General features: G+C 43.4%; 3 protein-coding genes across 6 annotated transcripts in view; 1 reads left to right on the top strand and 2 right to left on the bottom strand.

Annotated features, from left to right (window-relative positions):
- Window positions 1-564: 564 nt before the first annotated feature.
- Window positions 565-8,018, bottom strand: LOC139542231 (zinc finger protein Eos-like). Of its 3 annotated transcripts, none has more exons than XM_071347417.1 (8): window positions 7,652-8,018; window positions 6,557-6,611; window positions 6,214-6,324; window positions 5,134-5,424; window positions 4,816-4,983; window positions 3,787-3,945; window positions 3,432-3,560; window positions 565-3,307 (listed from the first exon to the last, which is right to left on the bottom strand). In XM_071347417.1, exons 2-8 carry the CDS (start codon window positions 6,594-6,596, stop codon window positions 2,370-2,372), a joined length of 1,836 nt encoding a protein of 611 aa, XP_071203518.1. In that variant the 5' UTR covers window positions 6,597-6,611; window positions 7,652-8,018; the 3' UTR covers window positions 565-2,369. The 3 variants fall into 3 exon arrangements, with proteins under 3 accessions (XP_071203518.1, XP_071203520.1, XP_071203521.1); XM_071347419.1 differs by having other exon boundaries at window positions 6,280-6,324; XM_071347420.1 differs by having other exon boundaries at window positions 6,295-6,324.
- Window positions 8,019-8,143: 125 nt separating this feature from the next.
- Window positions 8,144-13,084, bottom strand: dnajc22 (DnaJ (Hsp40) homolog, subfamily C, member 22). 2 transcript variants are annotated; one of them, XM_071347423.1, is made up of 5 exons: window positions 12,854-13,084; window positions 10,284-10,920; window positions 9,583-9,769; window positions 9,090-9,195; window positions 8,144-8,843 (listed from the first exon to the last, which is right to left on the bottom strand). In XM_071347423.1, exons 2-5 carry the CDS (start codon window positions 10,840-10,842, stop codon window positions 8,655-8,657), a joined length of 1,041 nt encoding a protein of 346 aa, XP_071203524.1. In that variant the 5' UTR covers window positions 10,843-10,920; window positions 12,854-13,084; the 3' UTR covers window positions 8,144-8,654. The 2 variants fall into 2 exon arrangements, with proteins under 2 accessions (XP_071203524.1, XP_071203523.1); XM_071347422.1 differs by having other exon boundaries at window positions 12,936-13,084.
- A 318-nt stretch (window positions 13,085-13,402) lies between these two features.
- The window catches only part of lmbr1l (limb development membrane protein 1-like), a 49,965-nt gene continuing 41,911 nt past the window's right edge, over window positions 13,403-21,456 (top strand). Inside the window, exon 1 of the mRNA XM_071347421.1 lies at window positions 13,403-13,802. Coding sequence (XP_071203522.1) covers window positions 13,740-13,802 — 63 coding nt within the window. The 5' untranslated portion in view covers window positions 13,403-13,739. The remainder of the gene's footprint in view (window positions 13,803-21,456) is intronic.

Raw genomic sequence — 21,456 nt, 5'->3', positions numbered from 1 at the left:
AACTTGAAATACAGTCATGAACCCAGATTTGAGTCTGTAGTCTATACCTATTGAAATGACAAGTCAATCTCCTATATAGGCCATTTATAACTGTTTGTAGTCTTGTGGCACATAATAACGGCACAATTGCCAGAAAACATTTGTTTTTTAAAAAGTTTGTCCAAGTATTTTTTGCTCAGAGATTTCGAGATCCTCTGTCCAACATTCATCACTCAAACTCCCCCATCGGATATATCTATAGTTATGCACATGCGCAAAAGGGAATTATTTACAATTATAAATGGGGTTCGAACCCTGAATGCTGATTGGCTGAAAGCCATGGTATACCATGGGTATGACAAAAATGTACTTTTATGTTGGTAACCAGTTTATAATAGCAATAAGGCACCCTGGGGGTTTGTGGTATATGGCCAATATACCACGGCTAACGGCTGTATCCAGGCACTACGCGTTTCGTCATGCTTAAGAACAGCCCTTAGCCGTGGTATATTGGCCATATACCATACCCCTCGTGCCTTATTGCTTAATCAATCATAGCAGTCAAATAAATTAAATCGACAGCCATTGATGGAAAATTATCTGGCGAGTTTAATAAGGACAAATGACCTTTTCTCTTGCGATATATTCAAATTAGTTTATTCGTAAAAAATATTATTTAGATAAAAAAAAAACTATTTAGCTTCTAACGTAGTTACAAGTTACGTTGATTTGTTGATTTTCCTTCTTAATTGGCTGGATAACATTATGAGAAAATAGTTTATTGTATAAATGTGGATACTCCTCTCTTGCTGTAAAAAAAAATGTTGGCCTAGTTTTCAGGCCTTTTTGAGGGGGCTTTCTGGTCATTGGGCTAGAGATTTTAGCTAGACCTGGCAACCCTGATTGCCTCTGTTGCTGCTTGAGGTTACTTCACAGTTCATACATAATTAATTTGTCATCACACAGTGGAAAGGATAAATGAATGAGAAACTGATAAGCACATTCATACGTCCTAGAATTATCCTATGTACATCAAGTGCATTCATAGTACAATTTGATTTGAGGTTTTTTAAGATACCCATACATTTGTTTGCCATTTTTTACAGGAGGATGCAAACAATGACTAAACATTTCACATAAAATACTGAACTTGGTCTCAAACATTGTACACTCCACACACTGCAAAATCTCAAATACATTTAGAGGTTTTCGGTTGCTTTAAAATCACAGGAGGTAATGTTTTCTGGATTAATGGGTTGCTTGTGCTGTGGCTGGACAAGATTTGGGATATAGCTGACCACATCTACCAAAACTATGCTAAACGCACACTAAAACATACAGATATTCACATAACTATACAAAAGTAGAGAAACTTCGATAGACTGAAATATTTTGTAAGTGGTTTTCTCACTATTCAGTTTCCATTTGTGCAAATGGAGTCTACCCATCAAAGTAGTCCTCGTTTCCTGGACCATTCAGTGCAAAATTACAACATTCTGTGGAAGTTGACATCGAGTCACCTCTGTAAAATTGGGATGGAGATTACAAGACATGACATATTGTCAGTCACAATATGGTCAATGAAGCACCCATTTTAAGTGGAGGGAAAGACCAATACATTACTCAATTCTGTAGATGGCCCGTCTCATTAAGAAAATCCTATAAAACACTGTTCATCTGGTGTGCAGAGCACTCTTGTACAAAGTCATAATTTAAAGCGTTACAATATAATTTATCAGTGCAATACAACAATCTCAGAAAACAAAACCCCCCAAAGGTAAAAGTCATTTCACTTCACACTATTATCACATTTAAGCAAAGAATCTAAAAGTGAAATCCTCAATCGCATATGACCACCTCAGTCAACTCCTATCTATCACTGGATGGTTCAAGAGTCTGATCTGCACCGGAATTATAAGGCTCCTATTAACTCTCTACTTCTCCACCCCTGAAATCTGTAACCATCCACAGTAAACGATCCACGTCACCTAAATATTGAAGTGCCCTTAAACAGGATATTTTACGTTCATCATAATCTCCTTTACACATGATCACGTACTCTAAAAATAATAAAATGAACGGTTTGCTGCTATGTAACAGTTAAGGCAATGTGTGTCTGTCTCTGTGTAACGTGGTGCAGAACAAACCTGAGCCCATGTCTTCTTAAAGCAGCAGACACCTCTGCCCCTCCCTCCCTCCCTAGCCAGTCCCAATTCGCTCCCACCTCTACCCTTGGCCTTAATGATGTGAATAGATCTGTAAGGTGGAAGCAATACAGTGAAAGCTCCCCCAGTACACTGATTATCCCTATCCAGACCCTTCAGATTTGTGTAAACATTCAAGGGGAAGGGCCAAGTTGGGACCGAATCTCCCCTTTAACCCCCCCCTCCTCAGCCCACCTGGTGCTCCCCGCGGATGATGTGCGAGGTGAACTGGTAACGGCCCTGGCTGTGGTGCCCACAGACGTTGCACTGGAAGGGCTGGCGGAAGCCGTGGCAGCCCATGTGGATGGTGAACATCACGTGGTCCAGGAAGAACATGCGACAGTGCTCACAGCGGAATGACCGCACCGCTCGCCCCTCCCCGTCCACCACCTGTATAGAAGCCTCCCTGGAGATGGAGGGTGACCCTAAACCGGGGGTCCCCGATCCCTTCACGCTAGTTGGGATGGTGGTGATGATGGGCACGGGGCAGGCCCTGTCCCCTCTCTCCCTTTCTATGTCTGGGTCGTTGGCCTGGCTGGGGTTGGGACGGAGATGGGTGCGGCTGCGGAGCAGGCCTGGTGTTGGGTAATGTAGATGAGGGAGGAGGTGGGGGTTGTTGGAGTTGCTGGTTGGAGCTGTAACCCTGGTGCTCTGCTGCTCCTCTGCTGTGCTCTCTGTGTCGGACTTGTCTTTGAAATCGTGGCAGCCGTTGCTGGGGCCGTTGCTGGGGCCGTTGCTGACAGTGAGGCTGTGGATGTTGCTGTGACCTGAGGGTACGTTCTTGTGTCCCTCACCTGCTTCCTGTCCAGCGAGCTCCACAGACACGGCCACATCTCCAGCTCCACCATTGACTTGGGGACCCAGAGGAGTCCGGTGGCTGTAAACAGAGCTGATGACTGGGCTGGAGTCGGACAGGCAGGCAGGGTAGGGCAGGGCCAGCTGAGGGGGCTTAGACCCAGGGTCCTCACCACCTTCACACCTGCGGAGGAACCTGCCCCCAATCCTTGCTAACCCTGTAGCACCAGCAACAAGGTCAGAGTGCAGGTCCCCATTCTTATCCTCTTCAGGGCCAGGGGATAGTTCATAAGGTAGATCACGGTTGTTGAGCCTCATGTGCTTTTCTCCTGTAAAGAAGGACACATCAGTGTTGACGACCTCAGGTTCATAGGACTGTATCATCATGTTAAAGCAATGTTGGGCTTCAATACCTTCAGGAACATGGAAATATATAAACAGGAGAAAACTCACCCAGAAACTTCTGTGGTGTGGACCTCTTGCGTTTGGTGACGCTGTTGACCAGCCTGTGTATGAAGGACTGTTTCTCAGTGGACGGCTGGAGGACAGGTTCTGGCTCAGGGATCAGCTCCATGCCCTCCCCTACACAAAACACAGCAGACTCTGTTCAAATAGACACTATATTGACATAATACTGGAAAGACAGTCTTCTGGGTCACAGTACATTGACTGGGCCAGTGAGCTCAGATTGAACTAACACAAAATGAAGGAGCAAAGTGCATTTCAGTATGTTTGTGTCGTGTGGATGATGACAGAGTCAATGTGTGTTACCCTGTACATTTCACATTACGATGTGTGTGTATGTTACCCTGTGTAGTGGGGTCAGTGCTGAGTGCTGGCTGATGGTTCTGTAGACTCTTTAGGTAGTTCTGGCAGCGTTCAAGGTGTTCCTCCAGGGTACTCTGCTGCTTGTAGCTACGACCACAGTAACTGCATTTGTAAAGTTTACCCACTGTCAGAGAGGGCACTGCAGCACAGAAACACAGCGATTCATGGGTCAATCAATGGGTAATGCATCCTTCTCTTTTGATCTGTTTTGGTAAAATGAGGTCTACAAAATATGACAAAACTACTGATTGTTTCCTAGGGAAGTTAGTTATTCCTGCAAGTAAGTCAAATAAAAAGATACATGTAGTTGTGCATAATTAGAGTTTTATTCAATCATTCAGTACTAGTTCATGACCTAGTCGTTACACTATGTACTCCCCCTTCTCCGTGAATTCCCGAAATTGTTCTCTGTTCCACGCCTACGGCGTTAAAAAACACTCAACTCTCCACCGCAACGTTCCACCTTACCAAGCAGTCGGAGAAACTGACGTCATTTCACCGAAATCCGACGTTGTGCAGGTTTGCTTTCTTCGAAAATGAACCTATTTGTTCAGAACAGCAAGGCAGAGACCCACCAGGGCTTGCCTGTCTCTATCAACAACTGTTGAATGCATGTCTACATTAAATTGAAAAACACCAACAGGACATCCTGTTTTGAATAGTTTTAAATGTCATTTCTTGCACATGTGGTAACTTACATTCCTGTAAAGACAATTGGTATCTATTTCCTCTGAGCCTCACTCTAGAGCTAAATTGACTTTTCTAATGCAATCACATGCATTGTGCTATAGATTTGTACTTTTTTCTAGATGCAATATGAGCAAAATGTAGTACGAAGTGCAGACACCTAATACTGAGAAGTGATGATATTACAATACTATTACATTACATAGTGAGCTAATACCTTGTTACAGGTAGAGGCTCTATTCCCCATCTGGTCCCACTTAGAGCCCAAATGGTCTCACCAGTTTCCTGGCTTGACATTAGAAAGCAGGCTACTGTGTCTTACCAGTGTGTGTGCGGATGTGTCCAGAGAGTGCGTCCCGGCGGCGACAGGCGTAGTTACAGAAGGGACATTTAAAGGGTTTCTCTCCAGAGTGCAGCTTTGTGTGGCGCAGCAGGTTCCCCTTCTGGGTGAAGGAGGCTCCACACTGGTTACACATGAATGGACGCTCACCTGACAAAATACACACACACACACATTCATTCCTCGTTATCCATGTCAATACTATCAAGTTGTAGCAAGGATCCATATCGAATCACCGTTTTTACAGCTAAGCCAAAGGAGTGTGGTCTGAGGTCTAACCTGCAGTCTATTCATCCTCACCTGTGTGGCTGCGTTTGTGCACTGTTAGTACATTGGGCCCGATGCAGACCATTCCACACACGTCACATTGGAGCTTACAATTGGGCAGTCGGATGGGACCGGCAGATGCAGGCTGAGGACTGGCCAGCTCCCCGTAACCCTTTCCTGGTCCTCCCCATACCTCACTCCCCTCTTCTGTCTTGTCCCCTCTTTCATCCCTCCACCCATCATCCCTCTCTCCATCTCTTCTCTCTGGCTGTGGAGAACCTGCAGACTCATTGTCACTGTAGAGTTCTATCTTAATGGAGCTCACTAAGGAAAGTGGAGACAGGCGAGAGACGCTTTGTTAATAATCATCAGAACTTAGCATACGGAAACGTATTTCTTAAATTGCACGGAAGTAAATCTTTATATATTAAAATACCGATAAAAATGTATCGTATGGAAATAATTCCTCAAGGGAGATAACTGCCCACTGACTTCTTTCAGTCAGTTTTGCATGTGATATATTAAATACAGTACAGTCAATAGGTTACCGAGATCGTAGATAGGAGACAAACATTGAGTATACAAAACATTAAGAACACCTGCTCTTTCAATGACATAGACTGACCAGGTGGATCCAGGTGAAAGCTATGATCCCTTAATGATGTTTCTTCAATCCACTTCAATCAGTGTAGATGAAGGGGAGGAGACAGGTTAAAGAAGGATTTTTAAGCCTTGAGACAATTGAGACATGGAGTGTGTATGTGTGGGCAAGACAAAATATTGAAGTGCCTTTGAATGGGTTATGGTAGTAGTACACCCGTTTGTGAAGAACTGCAACGCTGCTGGGTTTTTCACACTCAACCGTTTCCCTTGTGTATCAAGAATAGTCCACCACCCAAAGAACATCCAGCCAACTTGACACAACTGTGGGAAGCATTGGAGTCAACATGGGCCAGCATCCCTGTGGAACGCTTTTGACACCTTGTAGAGTCCATGCACCGATGAATTGAGGCTGTTCTGAGGGCAAAGGGGGGGAAGGGGGGAGGTGTTGCCACTCAATATTAGGAAGGTGTTATTAATGTTTTGTACACTCAGCGTATAGCGATGACAGACCACTAAGAGATCTGTTTGGAGAGGACTGTTTACAGTTTGGAGTGGTCAATGTTGGAAACCTCAGACCTCCACAGAAATCACCTCGCTCCTTTGCTGACTCTCCTCCATTGCCTGTGAAGACACACGTACGCACACACACACACACACACACACACACACACACACACACACACACACACACACACACACACACACACACACACACACACACACACAGTATGCACTTGTATTCCATGTACTGAACCAGGCCTAAACATAATTAGACCAATTGTGTTACTTCTAAAAAATAATTTTTTGGAATAAGACTTGGTAGCACAAGAAACATCCACTGTTTTTTCCATACCTGACATATATGAAAATCCATTGCAGTCATCAGCATTCATTTTCTCACCAGCTGACTATGGCACAGAGAGAAAAACAGACAAGTCAGAGCAATGATGTTAAATGTATTCTTTATAGCAGCTTTCTTTTTCAAATATCTGACTGCAGTAAATGCAGTGATAGATTGTTTGACACAAGTTTGTATTGTCTGTCTAACTGGCACTTTTCTCTAGTCTATCTAGATCACCTATACTCAGTTGCCAGGAAATGCACATATGAGAAGTTCAACATTTATAGTCAGTGCTGAAGTGTGACACTTGAACTCTCCTCCCTCCTCCACCACATACCCAGGAAATGTGGGGTATATGTTTTATCACATTTCTCTGGTTTATCATCATGTTAAGTAAATCAATTATTACATTGTATTATTTTCATGTATTTTAAATGTTACATGGATCTTCTAATCAAACCCAAATGTAACATTTTGGTTACTGAGTGATCCTGGTGAGGCCAATATAAAGCTATCCATCCATCAGCAAGAGGATGGACAGTCTACCCCCCAGCCTTTGGTACCGCCGGTGCGCCAATCATATTAATGGAAGACATTCCTTGGATGAATTCATTATGGAAACCGTTAAGTCTTTAGAACCAAACGGAAGCAAACAGAGCAAAACGAGAGTTTCTGTTGGACAAATTCAAGTAGGTCCCTCCCCTTTTCGTTCCGTTTAAGAAACGTTTTTCAACAGAATCGGCGGAATGAATACGCCCCTGACATTCGTTTCGTGTTGCCATGTCACTGTGCTGGCTTTGATGGAACAAGCTGATGATGGAACGTGACAGGTTAATAAGGGCGCGATAAATTAATATTGGTGCAAACAAGCATCAAAAGTCAACACAAATGCCATTTAGATGGGCACTTCCCCGATTGATGCAGCTGTCATCTGAAAATGACATGTCTGTGAAACTAGCGGAATAATGTTTCTTCTGAGACGTTGCTATGGCACCCACCACCCGACAAATGCTGTCCACCTGAACTAGCCCGAAACATATCCTTGCCAAAATGTCACTTTCTTTGATTAAACGCTGTTGTTAACAAGTGCATCACCCTCTTCCTTACCTGACGAGCGACTATTGTTGTCGTTTTTAAATGTCAGAATATCTGTTTGTTGTCTCTGGCGACGGCAGCATCTCCGGATATAAATATTACCTGACAACTTCCGGGCCCATGTTGAGCCCGATGCAATCCGGGCTCCTTGGGACGTCCATAAACCATTGAAGTTGAAATGTAAAATGGGTAAGGGTTATGGTTTATAGGGTAGGGACGTCCCAAGGAACACGGATAGCACTGACCGCTGGCATACAGGCCGAATAGCCTACAACAGATTGGGCGCGTTCCTCTGCCCAGGCGTTGCTGACGCATACCAGGTCTTACAACGCCTGGATAGGTTTTACCCACTGGCTAACCACATCAAATGTTATAGCAATTTGGTGCCCGACTGCACAGTCGATGACGTGGCACGCAACCATTAGTTGAAACCTGCAACGTCTAGAGAAGACCATAACCTGATCAGTAGCTAGTGATTGCCGAAAACATCGATGCACAGGCTAATTAAAGATGTGGAAAACAGCAGATTTATTGAGGCACCAAAAAGTACATATTTTAAATCAGAAAGGTGTGATGTTTAGGTACTGGTCTAGAGAGCATTTTTCTATTATATTAATTGACAATCATTATAGTTGGCGTTCTACAATTCAATATTTTTATTATTATAATAGAGCAACCTACATATTGGAGTCACTATTATCAAGAAGTTGGATACAGAACATATATTTTAACATCAACCCCAATGTACAGCTGTCTAACAGCTTGAAATGGTTTACAATATTGCTATGCTGCTGTAATCCTGCTATAAGAACCCATGTGACATGTTTTTCTGAGAAAATAAAATACATATTATTAAAGAAAAGAGAGCAACCTGGCTACTACAAAAAGTAATATGCATCTAGAAAGTATCCCTTCTTGACTTGGATAAAACACATTATGACAGTTGATCCTGTGAGAGGACGACCAAGTCCGTGCCGCATCATTGGCATTTGGGTTGACGGGTCGAGCAGGGAAATCATTTATTTCGATGATCAGGCTTCTGTCCTCTGAGCAGAGTCTCATAGGCTTCCTGGATCTGTATAAACATCTTCTGTGCCTCTTCCATCTTGCTGCCAGGGTTGTGGTCTGGGTGCCACACCTTCACCAGCTCTCTGTAGCTACGTGTTACCTCCTCCATAGAAGCGTCCTTACTCACTGACAACATCTGAAACACAACACAGACATATACAGCATGGGGCAGGCATAGTAGGGCATGCTCATTGAGATACAGAAAATCGAGCCAACCAGCAGCATCAATAGTATTTGACTGCATGTATGCTATTGTAGCCGCACCAAAGGCAGACACATCAATTGAATCTTGCTATGGTAACTACCCCCAGGGGCAGCAACATCAATGGTATCGACCCCTCTGCTATAGCTCAATGTTTCAATGTTACACAGTCATACTCACTTGCAGTGCCTCTCTCTCCCTCTGACTGCGCTCTGTGAGCAGTATCTCCAAAACTTTCCTCCAGCTCTCCTCCGAGGGGCCCCAGCCCGTGAAAGCACCCAGTATCCTATAAGTTTTAGTTTAGTTCAGTTTAGGTTCGAAAGATACTCATTATACATCGGACCAGAGGAGGCTGGTGGGAGGACCTATAGGAGGACAGGATCATTGTAATGGCTGGAATGGAATTAATGAAAAGGTATCAAACACATCAAACATATGGAAACCACGCTTGACTCAATTCTATATATTCCATTCCAGCCATTACAATGAGGCCAGTCCTCCTATAGCTCCTCCCACCAGCCTCAGGACTAATCTTCCTGGGTTCATACTCAAACACATAAACAAGAACAAAATCCTATCCCTAAAATGATTAATTCAGCAACTTCTTAAACTTAGATTTGTTTGTATGTTTGTTTGTTTGTGTGTTTCTAGTCACTTGTGGTTATGGTTGTACCTGTAGGGTAGCAGCAGGAAATACTCCACCACCGAGCGGAGCCAGGGAAAGAACCAGAACATGTCCAGCAGGGCTGCCACACAGTCAGACAGGTAGTAGAGAGTGGCTGTGGTGTTGTGGAAGATACTGTATCCCAGTGGAGCTGAGAATGCCAGCCAGACTAGGGCCAGACGGTAGAGACGAGGACCTATAGACAACAGAAACAGACACATATGGATACAAGTAACAAGATATTAGTAACAAGGAGGAGAATTGTTGATTCAGCGTTAGACACCAAGAGAAAATTGTGTTTTTTATGACTGAAAGCATAGGAAGGGTAATATATTCTACTACTCTATAGATTTGGCAACAGTATCTGCATGTCTTCTGTTGTAATGGCCTCCAGGGCCAGCAACGGCAATTATTATTATTATTATTTTTTTTTAACAAGGCAAGTCAGTTAAGAACAAATTCTTATTTACAATGACGGCCTAGGAACAGTGGGTTAACTGCCTTGTTCAGGGGCAGATTTTTACCTTGTCAGCTCAGGGATTCGGTTACTAGTCCAACGCTCTAACCACTAGGCTACCTGCCGCCCCTACTTTATAGATAGTACTAGCTGTAAAAGGTCATCATAGGCAGGTTTGGATGGACTTTGGCCTATTGTAATAGTGGAACATAGTTGGTTGGAGATGTAAAATCATGGGCCATGGTCTACATACCCAGTTCTTGTTGACTCCCAGAAGGTGGATGGGTTTTGAACCTGCGGTGCTGTGACGCTGTGACGCTGGCAGCGATACTGATGGGCAGAGGGGAGATGGTGCTGCCATAGAAGATAGGGGAGGTGATGACACAGGCTATGAGGGTCTTGTGTAGGTCAGTTGTCTGCTCTCCCACACTGGAAACCAGGTGGACCCCGGCGCCCACACACAGCGGCAGTACAATCAGGTAGAAGAAACTCAGTGAGTTCAGGCCGATCAGTGCCACCGTTCCAAAATAGATCCCTACGGAAATCTGACCAGCAAATCTGGCAAAGCTCACAGGTGGAGGTCTGGCTATAGGATGCCTTTTTCTATCTCTTAACCCTCCTTCCGTCTCCCGGTTGGCTTCTCCCACGTATGCAGGGATACGAAAGAACTCTCTGGCCCAGCCAACTCCAAAGCCCCCAAGGGTTAGCATCCATAGCAGGGCATGGCTGTCTCTTCCTAAGTACAGGTGATGAAGGCCCAACGGTCCACCCATTGCCCATAAGGCATAGGTGACAGTCACACTTTTCGTCATGATGATAGGATGGATAGGATCTCAGTGGATCAATGTTTGGACTATAGAAGAAAAACAGTCATCCTTGAAGACGAGAGTCTGCAATTCATAAGCAAAATGTGGATTATTTTTGAAAGAAGGTTAACGCAGTCACAGGCTGAAAGTAATGAGCAAAAACTATGATATACGAGAACATACACAGCATTCAGGGAAATACATACACGTCTTCATTGAAGGAAATAAATATGACACACATTGTAACTATGTAACAGTTATCATAGCCTAATTATGTAATTAGCACTGAGCAAAAATATAAACATAACATGCAACAATTTCAAAGATTATACTGTCTTACAGTTCAAATAAGGAAATTGATCAATTGAAATACATTCATTAGGCCCTAATCTATGGTTTTCACATGACCGGGAATACAGATATGCATCTGTTAGTCAAAGACACCTTTAAAAAATGTAGGGGCGTGGATCAGAAAACCAGTCAGTATCTGGTGTGACCACCATTTGCCTCATGCAGCGCGACACATCTCCTTCGCATAGACTTGATCAGGCTGTTGAATGTGGCCTGTGGAATGTTGTCCCACTCCTCTTCAATGGCTGTGCGAAGTTGCTCGATATTGGCGGGAACTGGAACACACTGTTGTACACGTCGATCCAGAGCATCCCAAACATGCTCAATGGGTGACATGTCTGGTGAATATGCAGGCCATGGAAGAACTGGGATATTTTCAGTTTCCAGGAATTGTGTACAGATCCTTGCGACATGGGGCCGTGAATTATCATGCTGAAACATGAGGTGATGGCGGCGGATGAATGGCACGACAATGGGCCTCAGGATCTCGTCACGGTATCTCTGTGCATTCAAATTTGCATTGATAAAATCCAATTGTGTTCGTTGTCCGTAGTTTATGCCTGCCCATACCATAACCCACCGCCACCATGGGGCAATCTGTTCACAACATTGACATCAGCAAACCACTCCCCCACACGACGCCGTACACATTACGCTGTCTGCCATCTGCCCGGTTGCCATCTGCCCGGTACAGTTAAAACCGGGATTCATCCATGAAGAGCACACTTTCCAGCGTGCCAGTGGCCATCGAAGGTGAGAAATTGCCCACTGAAGTCAGTTACGACGCCGAACTACAGTCAGGTCAAGACCCTGGTGCGGACGACGAGCCCACAGATGAGCTTCCCTGAGATGGTTTCTGACAGTTTGTGCAAAAATGATTTGGTTCTACAAAACCACAGTTTCATCAGCTATCTGGGTGGCTGGTCTCAGACGAAGAAGAAGCAGGATGTGGAGATCCTGGGTTGTCATGGTTACACACGGTCTGCGGTTGTAAGGCCGGTTGGACGTACTGCCAAATTCTCTCAAACGACGTTGGAGGCGGCTTATCGTAGGAAAATGAACACTCAATTCTCTGGCAACAGCTCTGCTGGAAATTCCTGCAGTCAACATGCCAATTGCACACTCCCTCAAAACTGTGGCATTGTGTTGTGTGACAAAACTGCACATTTTAGTTTGGCCTTTTATTGTTCCCTGCACAAGGTGCACATGTGTAATGAGCATGCTGTTTAATCAGATTATTGTTATGCCACACCTGTCAGGTGGATGGATTATCTTGGCAAAGGAGAAATGCTCACTAACAGTGATATAAACAAATTTGTGGACAACATTTTTTGAGAAATAAGCTTTTTGTGCGTATGGAACATTTCTGGGATCTTTTATTTCAGCTCATGAAACGTGGGACCAACACTACATGTTGCGTTTATATTTTTGTTCAGTGTAGCTCTCTGAACATTTGTTAATGTTTAGGAATGTGAAGAACGAAGGGACAGAATAAGAGATAAAAGATAAATAATACACACTATTATTATAAACAGTTAAAACAGTACACTTTGGGTGCTACGGATCCATAACATGATGACAAAGCTGGACTGATAAGAACAAGAACATGCCGTTTTCATGGAACAAAATGAATCACTGCAGTATATCACATTCTCTATGAACTTACTGTTGATAGACCACAGAATGTACCCTTGATTAGACTTACATAAATATGATTTTGAGTTATTTTGTAAAAGACACAAACTTACGACACAAATCAATCTTGGCAGTACAAATTCTTCCGTGGTTTAGAGATTGTTGTTGCATCAGTAATGGACTTTGGATGGTGACAATGAAGTTGATAGGGCTTCTGGGCCCTGAATAGGCACAATAAACTTGATTCACACTTCCTGGATAACTGCAATGATAAAACAGGCGTAAATATGGTAATTTGGGACAGAATACTTTCAATGTTTTAATAGTGGTGGAAAGTAAACAAATATGTATGTTCCTGTCAATATTATGCTTCAGAAATGTATGATTTTATTCTAGTAAAATACTTTGATAAAAACATCAGGGTTCAATTTTTCATGAAACAATGCTTGGACCAATCAGGTCAGAACGAAGTTTCATCTGCCAATCACAATATACCCTAGGGAAATATTCAACCAATCAATACCAGATTTTTACATTTAATTGGAGAGGCGCGGTCCCCCCACCGCCACCCCCTCCCATGTTGTGTTTGGAATTAACTGTGTTCTAATCTACTGTCATAAATGTATCCGTAAATTCGAATCTTGAACAAAATGTCAGCAAGGAAATACATCTAACCGCTCTCCCCTTTCTCCACGGCCCGCCCCGTACGGTTATAGCGCACCGAGGACCGTGATGCTTGCTAGTGGAGTTGAAACAGGGGTACAATGACCGTAGTTTTGCAATTAGTTTAGGACAAATGTAGGTAGCTTGCCACAATGGTCTAACCCGCGAGAGATGTTTTGTTGTTTTATCGCCGGGTCACCGCGCTTTTAGTCACGTTTTATTATATTTTAACCCTTGCGTTATGGTTTCGTAGGATGGAAGTAGACGACGTGTCGGTTAGAGAGCAACTTTTCCACAACAGAGTGCGAGAGACTTTTGTAAGTAATTTTAAACCTCATATAAAAGCATTTCAGCGAGATGTTCATCCGTGCTAACTACATTGTTAAAAGAGTTCTAACTATTGTGTTTGTTCAATGAAAACCATGCCATGGATGCAGTGGTGTTAACTACTTAAGTACAAATACAGAATTATTGTTTGTGGGGGTGTATCTGGATTCCGTAGGCTACTTTACTACATTCCTGAAGAAAATGATGTACTTTTTACTCCATACATTTTTCCCTGACACCCAAAAGTACTCGTTAAATTTTGAATGCTTAGTAGGACAGGAAAATGGTCAAATTCACGCACATTATCAAGATAACATCTCTGGTCATCCCTACTGCCGATATCTGGCGGACTCACGAAACACAAATGCTTCGTTTGTAAATTATGTTGGATTGTACCCCTGGCTAAACGTAAATGTTTTAAAACAAGACAATTGTGCCGTCTGGTTTTCTTAATATAAAGAATTAGAAATGTATACATTTACTTTTGATACTGAAGAATATTTAAAACTAAATGCTTTTAGGCTTTAACTCAAGTAACGTTAGTATTTTATAATAACTGTAGCCTTATGTTATTACGGGGTACTCTACGGGGACCCTACAGCTGGTACTGTGTGTGTGCCTCCAGCTGGTCATTATCCAGTAATGTAGCTGAGGCATAGCCCAATATTGGACTAAAGAGCCTAAGGTTACTCCTTAGTCAAAGCACCTTACATGTTCTGTTTAAAGGGCGAATTGGCTCGAAGCCAAAACAGCCAAATGCTCCATCTAAACGTGAATTGATTTTCAATTGCGGTACGGTTCTAGGAACATAAATCCCTCTACTTTAATATCACATCAAAAATAATTTCACAAATGTACACTTACTGTACACCAAGTTGGGAGCAAGTCACTATTATTCGAGTCACAAGCAAGTCTCGAGTCACATTCTAAGAACGAGTCGAGTCGCAAGTTTTTTTCAATGTTAAGTCCCAAAAAAATTGGGATGCATGTAACAACTTGTTCAACTACAAAGCTTTGTCTATTTATTGAGGCAACCAGACTGCCCTTTTCATTATTTTGTCTACAACATATTTATAATAAGGGTTCCCTTGAGAAAATTGGACCTCCCTGAAATGACAATGGATAGCACTTACCATCCCATCCCCGAGTGCTTGAAATAACAACAACAAATGACCCTCCCCTATACCCAAAATAATTAAAACAAAGTGGATAGCAGAGAACATGTCTACCATTTACCCTTACTACTTGAACAGACCAGAGCCTTGGCTGTGCAGTTCTAGAAACTGTTCTGTCCTGTAAGCATTTGGCTACATGGCAACGCAGGAATTCTGATGGTTGTGGGTACGTAGACCATCGTGGACAAGAGTAGGGGTGTAAAGATCTCCTTTATAGTAAAAGCATGGCAGAAATCTGTCATTGTATTTGCAGGTCTGAGGGGGAAAAATGTAATAAACATTTCATGCAATTCTACTTCATTTTACATATAAGCATAATCTTTTTGTGCCACACAAATGACTGAAATTACAGGCCAAGAATGGACAGAGAGGCCTATGTGTTCATAGTAGCATATTTCTCCAATGCCAAATCAGTGTCTCGTTTGTAATGAAATTGTCCCTGTTTGCAAATAATTACATCTGAGACATCATTAGGAATCTGAGCATGGTACTTTCAAATGTTAGGCCTACATTTCCACCCCTGACACAGTATGCTTTAACTGCTGGCTACTCATCCGTGGCGTAAACCAATGAGAAGATCACACGTGTATCACCTAAAAGCTATCTGGGTTTAAACATCTTATATTGTACAGAAAGTGAATAGTTTAATCAATTGATGGTGACAGAATTAGATTTCTTCCCAAGCGAAGTACATCTTCTGTCTCCTCTGCTATAGATGGTTGTAGCTGTCTCTGAATGTCAAAGAAACGAAATTTTGATATCCCCATATGCATCGTAGTCGCGTCTTTCCCGGGTATTATACAGCTTTTTTTGTAGCACAAAGCATTGCGAAACAGCAGAGTTATAGATCACTTTATATAATAGGATCTGTTTTATTTTCTTAAATCTTAAGGTAACGATGGGTAGGCCTGTGCTTTTTGCCATTTCCTTTGACTCTGAATTGCCACTGTAGGCCTACATAGCACAGCCATGGGTTAGGTAGCACACTAACACGTTTCTGATCAGCAAGAGCAAAACAAGCTGAGGCTCATGATCAAGACTATACATATTTTCTTTAACTAGGCAAGTCAGTTAAGAATTTGTTCTTATTTACAATGACTGCCTAGGAACAGTGGGTTAACTGCCTTGTTCAGGGGCAGAACAACAGATTTTTACCTTGTCAGCTCAGGGTTTCGATCTAGCAACCTTACGGTTACTGACCCAACGCTCTAACCACTAGGCTACCTGCGGCCCCAAAGACTAAGGAGATGATTGTGGACTACAGGAAAGTAGGACCGAGCACGCCCCCATTCTCAACGACGGGGCTGTAGCGGAGCAGGTTGAGAGCTTCATGTTCCTTCGTGTCCACATCACCAACACACTAACATGGTCCAAGCACACCAAGACAATCGTGAAGAGGGCACGACAAAACCTATTCCCCCTCAGGAGACTGAAAAGATTTGGCATGGGTCCTCAGATCCTCAAAAGGTTCTACAGCTGCACAATCGAGAGCATCCTGACGGGCCTCCGACCGCAAGGCACTACAGAGGATGGTGCGTACAGCCCAGTACATTACTGGGGCCAAGCTTCCTGCCATCCAGGACCTCTATCAGGCGGTGTCAGAGAAAGGCCCTAAAAATTGTCAGACTCCAGCCACCCTAGTCATACTGTTCTCTCTGCTACCACACGGCAAGCGGTACCGGAGCGCCAAGTCTAGGTCCAAGAGGCTTCTAAACACAGCTTCTACCTGCAAGCCATAAGACTCCTGAACATCTAATCAAATGGCTACCCAGACTACTTGCACCCCCATGTATATAAATTACTTCGACTAACCGGTGCCCCCGCACATTGACTCTGTACCGGTACCCCCTGTATTTAGCCCCGCTATTGTTATTTTACTGCTGCGCTTTAATTATGATACTTTATTTCTTGTAGGCATTTTCCTTAACTGCATTTTTGGTTAGGGGCTTGTATGTAAGCATTTCACTGTAAGGTGAACAACACCTGTTGTTTTTGGTGCATGTGACAAATAACATTTGATTTGAATATCCATTGCGGTGTGTAATGCAGCCTAGTTTTATTTACACCATCCCCGCTATTTTAGAAATATAACTTTGCTCTGTGCTTCTCCGAGCATGCACTTCGTAGCCTATAGGCTTTGGATTGTTTTATTGTGACCACACCAGACCATTAGGCAATAAGCATCAGAAAATGCATGCCTCCCTACTCCGTATCAAAGGCTTGGTTTGACAAGCTCTGTTTGCAGGAAAATAGCTGCTGGCTAAGGACGCTGCTGGGACACATGCAGCATTTACTTTTTCGCTCTTTACTTTAATTGCTGTTTGATCTGGCTTTTGAATTTAGAGTTTTTACCGGCGTCATGGTTTTGCCTTCGCCCAATGTTTTTCGTTCAGCTTTTTGCAACACCGGTCTGGTAAGGTTGAACGTCCCCTCTACTCTCGACAAAAGCTTCTCCTGAGTGGGTATTACTCCTACTCCCGTTGTCTGCTGCACTGCTGTTTGGATCCCACCCAGCGATCTGTTCCCCATCTGCCCTGGTCTGTCTCCCCTGTCTGGTACAGGTACCCCTTACACACTCGCATCCAAAACGCATGCACATAAGTACACACACACACCGCAGACTTTGGACTGATCTGCAAGCAATTATTGTAGGATTAGATGAAATATATGCTGAACAAAAATATAAACGCAACATGCGACAATTTCAAAGATTTTACGGAGTTACAGTTCATGTAAGGAAATCAGTCAATTGAATTAAATTCATTAGGTCCCATCTATGGATTTCACGTGGGTAGGTAGGCCACCCCCCCAGACCTGTCAGGTGGATGGGATTATTTTGGCAAAGGATGGGATTATCCTAACAGGGATGTAAACAAATTTGTCCACAAATTTGAGAAATACGCTTTTTGTGCATATGGAACATTTCTGGGATTTTTTTTTCACCTCATGAAACATGGGACCAATGCTTTACATGTTGGGTTTATATTTTTGTTCCATGTAGTTTTACCAAAAGCAGTGCATTCGGAAAGTATTCGTACCCCTTTAAACACATTTTATTACGTTACAGCCTTATTCTAAATGGATTGAAAAAATAAAAAATATTTGTCACATCAATCTAAACACAGTACCCCATAATGACAAAGTGAAAACAGATTTCTCATTTTGGGGGGCAAAATTTGAAGAAAAACTAAACAAAAATACCTTATTTACATAATTCAGACCCTTTGCAATGAGACTTAAATTGAGCTCCAGTGCATCCTGTTTCCATTGATAATCCTTGATGTTTCTACAACTTGATTGGAGTCCACCTGTGGTAAATACAATTGATTGGACATGATTTGGAAAGGCGTACACACCTGTCTATATAAATGTCTCACAGTTGACAGTGCATGTCAGAGCAAAAACCAAGCCATGAGGACGAAGGAATTGTCCGTAGAGCTCCGAGACAGGATTGTGTTGAGTCACAGATTTGGGGAAGGGTACCAAAAATGTTCTGCAGCATTGAAGGTCCCCAAGAACACAGTGGCCTCCATCATTCTTCATTGGAAAAAGTTTGGAACCACCAAGACTCTTCCTAGAGCTGGCCGCCCGGCCAAACTAAGCAATCGGGGGAGAAGGGCCTTGGTCAGGGACTTGACCAAGAACCCGATGGTCACACTGACAGCGCTCTGGAGTTCCTCTGTGGAGATTGGAGAACATTCCAGAAAGACAACCATCTCTGCAGCACTCCACCTATCAGGCCTATATGGAAGAGTGGCCCAACGGAAGCCACTGCTCAGTAAAAGGCACATGACAGCCCGCTTGGAGTTTGCCAAAAGGCAACTAAAGGACTCAGATCATAAGAAACAAGATTCTCTGGTCTAATGAAACCAAGATTGAACTCTTTAGCCTAAATACCAAGCATCACGTCTGGAGGAAACCTGGCAAACCTGAAGCGTGGTGGTAGCATCATGCTGTGGGGATGTTTTTCAGCAGCAGGGACTGGGAGACTAGTCAGGAAAGCTGAAAGGAGCAAAGTAGAGATCCTTGATGACAACCTGCTCAGGACCTTCGACTGGGGGCGAAGGTTCACCTTCCAACAGGACAACGACCCTCAGCACACAGCCAAGACAATGCAGGAGTGGCTTTGGGACAAGTCTCAATTTCCTTCAGTGGCCCAGCCGGACTTGAACCCGATCGAACATCTCTGGAGAGACCTGAAAATGGCTGTGCAGCGACGCTCCACATCCAACCTGACAGTTTGAGAGGATCTGCAGAGAAGAATGGTAGAAACTCCCCAAAACAGGTGTGCAAAGCTTGTAATGTCATACCCAAGAAGATTTGAGGCTGTAATTGCTGCCAAAGGTGCAACAACAAAGTACTGAGTAAAGGATCTGAATAATTATGTAAATGTGATATTTCAGTTTTTTTATTTTAATAAGTTGTTGCTTTGTCATTATGGGGTACTGTGTGTATATTGAGGGGGGGGGGTCAATTTGATCAATTTTAGAATAAGGCTGTAACCTAACAAAATGTGGAAAAAGTTAAGGGGTCTGAATACTTTCCGAATGCACTATGCATTTTAAACGTGTGAAAGCAAGCAAAGCACTCTCCTCTGGCATTAGGTTGGAGAGCGCAAGGTGTCTTTGCCACAGTAGTTCAGTTTAGCAACAAATTCCAAATGCATGCATCATAAGACAATTATCAACTTCGAGCAATTTTGACATAGCAAAAAAACAATGACAGCATGTTTGTGGCTTCTTCAGTTTACACACAGGTGTATGGCGACGCAGATAGCTAATTAGCCCAGGTAGTCAACTATCTTCTGTCTGTTTTCCGTTAACAAGTGCTGTAACATGGAAATATGGCCGTGTGGGAACCCTATATACAGTGGGGAGAACAAGTATTTGATACACTGCCCGATTTTGCAGGTTTTCCTACTTACAAAGCATGTAGAGGTCTGTCATTTTTATCATAGGTACACTTCAACTGTGAGAGACGGAATCTAAAACAAAAATCCAGAAAATCACATTGTATGATTTTTAAGTAATTATTTTGCATTTTATTGCATGACATAAGTATTTGATCACCTACCAACCAGTAAGAATTCCGGCTCTCACAGACCTGTTAGTTTTTCTTTAAGAAGCCCTCCTGTTCTCCACTCATTACCTGTATTAACTGCACCTGTTTGAACTCGTTACCTGTATAAAAGACACCTGTCCACACACTCAATCAAACAGACTCCAACCTCTCCACAATGGCCAAGACCAGAGAGCTGTGTAAGGACATCAGGGATAAATTGTAGACCTGTACAAGGCTGGGATGGGCTACAGGACAATAGGCAAGCAGCTTGGTGAGAAGGCAACAACTGTTGGCACAATTATTAGAAAATGGAAGAAGTTCAAGATGACGGTCAATCACCCTCGGTCTGGGGCTCCATGCAAGATCTCACCTCGTGGGGCATCAATGATCATGAGGAATGTGAGGCATCAGCCCAGAACTACACGGCAGGACCTGGTCAATGACCTGAAGAGAGCTGGGACCACAGTCTCAAAGAAAACCATTAGTAACACACTACGCCGTCATGGATTAAAATCCTGCAGCGCACGCAAGGTCCCCCTGCTCAAGCCAGCGCATGTCCAGGCCCGTCTGAAGTTTGCCAATGACCATCTGGATGATCCAGAGGAGGAATGGGAGAAGGTCATGTGGTCTGATGAGACAAAAATAGAGCTTTTTGCTCTAAACTCCACTCGCCGTGTTTGGAGGAATAGAAGGATGAGTACAACCCCAAGAACACCATCCCAACCGTGAAGCATGGAGGTGGAAACATCATTCTTTGGGGATGCTTTTCTGCAAAGGGGACAGGACGACTGCACCGTATTGAGGGGAGGATGGATGGGGCCATGTATCGCGAGATCTTGGCCAACAACCTCCCTCCCTCAGTAAGAGCATTGAAGATGGGTCGTGGCTGGGTCTTCCAGCATGACAACGACCCGAAACACACAGCCAGGGCAACTAAGGAGTGGCTCCGTAAGAAGCATCTCAAGGTCCTGGAGTGGCCTAGCCAGTCTCCAGACCTGAACCCAATAGAAAATCTTTGGAGGGAGCCGAAAGTCCGTATTGCCCAGCGACAGCCCCGAAACCTGAAGGATCTGGAGAAGGTCTGTATGGAGGAGTGGGCCAAAATCCCTGCTGCAGTGTGTGCAAACCTGGTCAAGAACTACAGGAAACGTATGATCTCTGTAATTGCAAACTAAGGTTTCTGTACCAAATATTCAGTTCTGCTTTTCTGATGTATCAAATACTTATGTCATGCAATAAAATGCAAATTAATTACTTAAAAATCATACAATGTGATTTTCTGGATTTTTGTTTTAGATTCCTTCTCTCACAGTTGAAGTGTACCTATGATAAAAAATTACAGACCTCTACATGCTTTGTAAGTAGGAAAACCTGCAAAATCGTCAGTGTATCAAATACTTGTTCTCCC

Source organism: Salvelinus alpinus, chromosome 17 (assembly GCF_045679555.1).
Source record: "Salvelinus alpinus chromosome 17, SLU_Salpinus.1, whole genome shotgun sequence".
NCBI lineage: Eukaryota > Metazoa > Chordata > Actinopteri > Salmoniformes > Salmonidae > Salvelinus > Salvelinus alpinus.
This window is presented reverse-complemented; position numbering and strand designations above follow the sequence as displayed.